Source organism: Sinohyriopsis cumingii, chromosome 15, assembly GCF_028554795.1.
Source record: "Sinohyriopsis cumingii isolate HCF-2022 chromosome 15, ASM2855479v2, whole genome shotgun sequence".
Classification (NCBI taxonomy): domain Eukaryota; kingdom Metazoa; phylum Mollusca; class Bivalvia; order Unionida; family Unionidae; genus Sinohyriopsis; species Sinohyriopsis cumingii.
Genome location: NC_142975.1, coordinates 50,868,877 through 50,876,151, shown reverse-complemented (window position 1 = coordinate 50,876,151; position 7,275 = coordinate 50,868,877). Strand labels below are relative to the sequence as shown.

General features: G+C 35.4%; 1 protein-coding gene across 1 annotated transcript in view; it reads left to right on the top strand.

Annotated features, from left to right (window-relative positions):
- The first annotated feature begins 672 nt into the window (after window positions 1–672).
- Window positions 673–7,275, top strand: part of LOC149781785 (succinyl-CoA:acetate/propanoyl-CoA:succinate CoA transferase-like) — a 31,168-nt gene continuing 24,565 nt past the window's right edge. The window contains exons 1-2 of the mRNA XM_089935944.1: window positions 673–862; window positions 6,375–6,527. Coding sequence (XP_089792070.1) covers window positions 706–862; window positions 6,375–6,527 — 310 coding nt within the window. The 5' untranslated portion in view covers window positions 673–705. The remainder of the gene's footprint in view (window positions 863–6,374; window positions 6,528–7,275) is intronic.

The window sequence follows — 7,275 nt, the reverse complement described above, 5'->3', positions numbered from 1 at the left end:
ACAATAATTTGTTTAATTAATAGCAGCAGGGAGGGCGCGACCTCAATTAAGACGTAATTGCGTAAACAACGTGCATAATAAACTAGAAAAAAATCACCAACGACAATAAAGTAATATTAATTAGAAATTCCATAGAGACGCTCTCAGTAAAGTGTCGACGCTTTTTAAAATTTTGTCGACGCTATTTATTTTTCGGTCATTTGTAGGAAGGCTTATTTTCGACATTTGGACGTTTTTCGACCATTGGTCTGTTCGCCCTTCCTGCTGCTTGTACTTTAGACTAATTCAGGCTGATTATTTTTAGCAGAAGGGAGCAGTCATTTTATTTAGCAGTGTGCCTAGATCATGTACAATTTCCAAAAGTACAATATCCAAATAAATATCAGCCACGTTACATTAAAGTAGTATAGTGGTATACCAACATTCTCTCCACTGTGCATGTTTTAAATGCAAACAACTTCACCTTACATAATGTCACTAAAAATTACATTACAACTGGCGAGTGCCCCCAACTGGATCGTACTATAACGGTGAGCGTTTGTCTGACACAGATGAATTGAGCTGCAATCAGAACATCTTGGTCTTTTTCGTCAAGTAGATTTCACCATCTGGGGCAAATGGCCGAGATGTTTCGATCGCAAAGAGCCTGTCACCTTAAATAACCTAACTGCATGATAATGTCAAGGACATACCGCTGCGGTAAACATGGCCTACAGAAGGCTTTTGCAGGTCAGCCCGAAGTGGACCTTTTTCCCGGTGAATAGAGCTTTCTATTTGTATGCTCCTGAGCCTTTCCACCCTCTGCCGGATCGTACTCCAGACCGGAAAACTGCAGATGAGGCGGTGCAAGTTGTGCAGTCAGGTTGGTATGTCTATTGACGTCTGAGGCCAACTGTAAGTACAGCTGGCCTACAACCAGTGTTATTTTGTAGCATATTAAAAAAAAAAAAAAGAGGCACTTTCAGCCACCAAATCAACTAATTAAATAAGTATGGTGTAGTTTTGCTCCGTGTCATAGGTACACAACAAAATTGATAATATGCAAGTTGTGACACTCGAGGCCTTCTAATCCCCCTCTCCAACAAATAAACAGCAGACATATACCTTATAACTAGTCCTACCAGTAAGACCTGACGCTGATATTTATGGTTTTTTTTTATTATTTATGTTTAGCACCTAAACAAAATCAAAATGTTCTATGTGTTACATGTAGGACTAACCTTATAACATGTCAGTTATATATACGAGAAGAAAAAAAAAATCTGTACCCAGTTTTTCGCCTCCTGGCTGGTACATTTAGGTTGGAAACTATGGCATTAACGAGCACGAGCTGGATATAAAAATAACTAACAATGTCAAAACGGCAGATGTTATTAAATCCAGACTGTTTTCCTCTTAAGACCTAAAGTCAGCATTCTAAAAGTAAAACCATTTGCTAAGAGTGATAATAAATGACAGTTTTAGCCAAAAGATGAGTCAAAAGAGAGTGAATGAAATAATTTAATCCTTTTCAGCAAAATTGATCTCTTGTTTCAATATTAAAGAAGAAAAAACTTAATAATCTACGAAAAAAGTTTTTGTTGAAAAAGTTATATATATATATACACACACACACACACACACACACACACACATATATATATATATATATACACACACACACACACACACACACACAGTGGAACCCCGCTTTAACGCGATAATTGGGGTCCCAAAAATTGGATCATGTTAGTAGCAGGGGTGTGTAATGTGGGGTTTTATAGTAATTTACTATTTTCAGAGAACAACTTGTTGGCACGTATACGTGCATTCACGTCTGTTGTATATGATGAATAAGGTATCGACACCGTTTGCTACTGTGCCGTTGTGGCATGCAGTTCATCCATAATGCATGTAATTCCATTGAAAAATTGCACACAGATTTACAATATTCAATAATTTTGTCTCAGATCATTGTGTCTGAATTCAACATCTAATATATAGCATGAACAGAGTATTGACACTGTTTACTTGCCATCTGATATCATACCATTGGGGCTTGCAATTAATCAATAATACATGTAATTCCATTGCAAAAATTGCATACATATTTAAACTATTCAATAATTTTGTCACGGATCTTTATGTGTCTGAATTCAATGGGAAAAAATAACAGCAAAATTAGGTTAAGAGACATGAAGCATGTGTATGGTTCATTGTATTCCAGTGTCTATGAATGGTGTTTGTACAAATTTCATACTGCTAAAATTTTCTCATATGCGTTTCCATATTCATTTATCCATTGTAAATTTCCAATAATTAACACTTCTATGTCTATATGTTTGAACAACAACAGCAAGAATAATTAACAATCAACACATGCTTTCAGCATGCATTTACCTTTTACTTCAGATTTTGTGAATATTGAAAGAAACATGCGAAAACTACTATACTAATCATTGCGCAAAGTGCAGAAAACTACTTGCATTTCTGATCTTGCTTTTTCATAATGGTAAAATATTTTTATAACAAACAGGAAATTAATAACAACTTCATAAGTAAACACCATACACATGTAAAAACCTGAGAACTATGTGCAGTAGGAGTAGGCCTGCAAAGGTCAGAAGTCACTTTTATAAAATAAGCTGAAAGCATATACAATTTCATACCCTTTCTATTTCCAGCTAATAAAGTGGACGTTATTTACTGGTCAACTGATTGCGTCTAATAACACTGCCAAGCCCAGCAAACATGTTGGTGGCTTTCATTGTTTGATGTTTATTAAATTGTGAGAATCTTTTATCAACCATCGCATTGTCTGCTGCTTGGTTGTGTGTGCAGTTAAAGATGAAACGCATGTTGGCTATTGTTTGAGCAGTGATTGTATACAGAATTAAATGAAAACAACCACAAAGACAAATTACTGATTTTACTCATGGATCAGTAATAAGTAACATTTCCAATAATGTTTATTTAGGCATAACACTTCAAGAACCTGGTGAAATTGTTAAATTTCAGAAGCATGGTCTCATATTTTTTATGGCTGGCTATCAACAAAGGAATGTTCTTAATTTTTGAAAGGACGAATGGGCTTTCTTAAATTAACTCCCCTTGCAGAACTCGTTTTAATTGGAACCTGTTTTTAAAAAACTGATCATGTATGGTATTTTAAAGGGGATAATAAAAACTGTGCCAGGTGGAGTGAGATTTTCCCAAGACTCTAGGTCATTATTGAAATGCTTCATGGATGACTTGAGGAAATCTTTGAAATGTTTCTTCTGATCACTTTGAAATCACTTTCCGTACTTAAGCTCACCACAGAAGATCTTTGTTGGTAGTTTCTCTTCTGACTTGCTGGTGATTCAGCTGTGATTTAATTAGTATTGTTTGCATGCTTGGTACGATAATCCCTGTGTCTGGGACCCTTTCAACATTTGTGATACTTCCAAATGAACCTGGTTGTAATTGGGGCATTTCCAAAGAAAACGTTTTCATCACATTAAGGCATTTTGCATTTACACAAAAGTTAAAGTGTATCATTTTGTTTTTAATTTCCCATGATTATATACAAATACCACTTTTACTGATATCCAGCCTTGATATCATCTGTTTGAGAATTACAACTAAGACCACTTTTATGATGACATTTTGCCTTGATAACTTCTGTTTGAGAATTACAACTAAGACCACTTTAGTGATGACATTTAGCCTTGATAACTTCTGTTTGAGAATTACAACTAAGACCAGTTTAATGATGACATTTAGCCTTGATAGCTTTTATTTGAGGAATCACCATTAGGACTACTTTTTACTTTGGCATCCAGCCTTTGCATCAGCCATTGATAGCTGGTTCAAAATCCTTGTGCATCTAGAAATTTTAACAATGTAACTCTACTTTTACAGCTCTGGAAGAAAAGGTTTGTTATAATGTTGCCTTGACTTAGCATTGTACTTGTGATTTGATTTAAAGAGTATATATTTGCAAAGTCTTCATGAAAAAAAAGAACAAAACAAATATATAGATGACCCTCAATTTATGCTGATTCATTTATGTACTTTCATTTTAACATAATTTATAATGAAGAAATGACATTCAATTTGAGCTACTATGCTTGTTTTTATGCCATCACTGGCACCATGTGCTGTGACTCAAATGCAGTTCACGTATATGCATTTACCATACTTTTGCACATACTATGGATTTCAGATTGCCCATTCAATACTGTGGATGTAGACATAGGGAAAGGCATTAAGTGTTCACTACAAATGGTGGATGTCTATTATGTGCAGTGGATATTCGCTATATCTGTTGGAACTAGATTATGGATTTTGTTACAGTTGTGTTATATGGCATATCTGGCTGATTTTATTACATTCACCCAGTGAGTTGACACACCAAACAAGTCTGTGAAAGCCAGCTGCCATATACAATTTTAAACCTAGCTTGGAATATGTACATAAGACCATGTGTAAAGTAAAGGAAATACCATGTTTGAAATTTATTCAGTCATTTTGACATGTGGTGTTTAGATTTCCAATGATGTTAGGTTGGTCATATGTGAAAATGGTGCCTCATGGATATGTAATATGGCCATCATGAAAACATGTTATTGCAACTCCTGAATGGATGGTCATAGCAACATCAGGTTTTCACTAAATAACTTCTTTTCATGTCCTAAATGAAAATGGTACTAATCTGACATCCAGTATGGCCATCATGGTAGCCTTTTTAAATTTTGTTATTGCTACTTCCTGAGTGGAAGGTTCTGTCAGCACAAAGTTTTCACAGAAGACCTTTTATGATGACTAGTTGACCCTAAATAAAAAATGGTACCGATCTGACATCCAGTATGGCCACCAAGGTAACCATCTTGAAAATCTTATCAATATTTATCCTCAGTGTAAAGTGGTACTGACATGTGGTTTCTACTGGAAATCTGTTTAAGATATATAGTTGGTTCTAAATTAAAATGGTGTGAATCTGACCTCCAATATGGCCATTTTGAAAATATTGTTATTGCTACTCCTAGATGGATGGTCATATCAGTGTGGGTTTTCACTACAGGACTTCATATGATGTTTAGCTGCACCTAAGTGAAAATGGTACTGATTGGACATCCAGTATGACTACCACGTTGGGTCCTAGTTTCAAGGAAAAGAATGATCTTATCTTAAATTCTTGGAAATTCTTTGCAGTAAGTAGAATTTCAATCCCCTAGCGAGACTCTTGTTTTTATATGCCCACCTTTGGTGCAGAGAATTATATGATGATGATATATAGTTTGGTTTCTGCATAATAATTTGAGTTGCTTAGTATCTGCATTATGAACCTTTGTGAAATGGCTTTTGTTTGCGGTAACAAAGAATAATTAACTTGAGGATCCAAAGGTCTAAGGGCACAACCTCTAACTGAAACAAGAAAAATGGTTTCTGAAGAATAACTCGAGTTCTCCACTATCTACAGTCACCAAACTTGCACTTAGGTTAATTAAAAAGCCTCTCAGTCTTGGGGTTAAAGGTAAAAGGTTAAGGTCACTGTGACTAAAAGAATGAACAATGGGTTCCACACAGTAACATTTGCTCTACACCACAGACCGTGACAAAACTTTCTCAATTGCTTGCAGGAATAATCCTGTAATTTAGAGGTCATAAAGACAAATGTCAAGATCACTGACTAAAAGAACAACAATGGCTTCTTCACAAATGTTTCAGTTTTCAACTACATGTATATACATGGGCTAGAGTTTATGGAGGGCTTACACTTAAGGTATGGAGTAGACCTGTTGATTTTGGGGTCAAATGTTAAGGTCATTGTGGCTCAGAAAGAACCTTGACTAAACTGTGGTATATATTCTTGGAGTCTAAGCATGTTCCTAGATACTATTTTACCAGTATCACCTAATTTTGACACATTTTTTATCCATCTCAGGGATGTTAGCACTATTTATTATAAACTGGAACTGTGTCTGGCTTTTACACGTAGACAATATTTGGACTTGATTCAGACACATTTTGGCATGTATTTTCAATTATAACTATTTTATTTGCAGTTAGTTTCATAATTTGTTCAGGATGACTACCACATTGCCCCATCTAAAAACAGTGTAAACTTAGATTGCTGATCAAATAAAAATTGTGCATGTTTTGACATTTTCACACATAGATTTCCTGCTTGTAATTATTGTAACATTGTTCCAAAGTCTTTAGCTCTACTAGTGGTATACCAGAAGAGCTTTTGGACTGTTGTCCATAGTATATTATCTGTCAATTCATGCAAGTTATTGCTGCATCTCCTAAACTACTTTCTGTTTTCCACTTTGCTGTAGGCATCCCATTTGTGTGACCCTTCATATTAAAAACTGTAGGCATTTCTCTACCATTTTTATTTTATCTAGGTCATAGGGTGTTTGTTCATGGAGCAGCAGCAACACCACTGAAGCTCATAGAGGCCATGACCTCCCATGGGAAGGCAATTGGAATTCGAAATGTGGAGATCATACATATTCATACAGAAGGCCCAGGACTCTACAATAAGCCTGAATATGAAGGTAGGGTCCAGCTGTCTTGTATTTCTAAGATTGGTCTCCATGGACTTAATTAATGGTGCATTTGAACTAAGTACATCATATTACTGTACTCTGCATATTGGGACATCTAAAAAGTTATGGCAACCTCAGTTATGTTTTGTTAAATAATTTTTCATGCACTATAAGTTTTGGAACATTTCAGTTAAATGTTTTTTTTTGGGGGGGGGGAGTAATAATGAAAATTTTGGGACATTTATGCTCAGCTTTGAGTTTCTGACATGTTACTTAATTCTTTTTATGACTTCTATTCCTACCGGTAATCAGATTGATTGAACGGTATCAGGTGGTGGCAGAAAGGGTCAGTTGACCATTTTACAACAAAGATGGTTTCTGCATTCAGACAGACACACATTTGATGCGTTAATACCAGTTGCATAGCAACAGCTGTAACCATACTACAGAACCTGAAGCACGACACAACGATTTTAGTCCAAATGTAATTGTATTTCAGTATCTTGAGAGAGAAGGTAAACAAGGAAAATGATCTTACATTGTGTACTTGATAGAAACAAGGACTCTAACAAATATGAAAAATAGCTATTTTTCAATTACAAGGACATTTACCTTTGTGGCCAGCCGAATAGTTGATGCCATAAACATGAAAATCAAGCACTGTATATCTCAGTTCACAAAGTTCCCTTTAACATTACATAATCGCTTTTGATTAATCATATTTGAGGCCTCGTATTGGGAACTTGAATTATTGTGA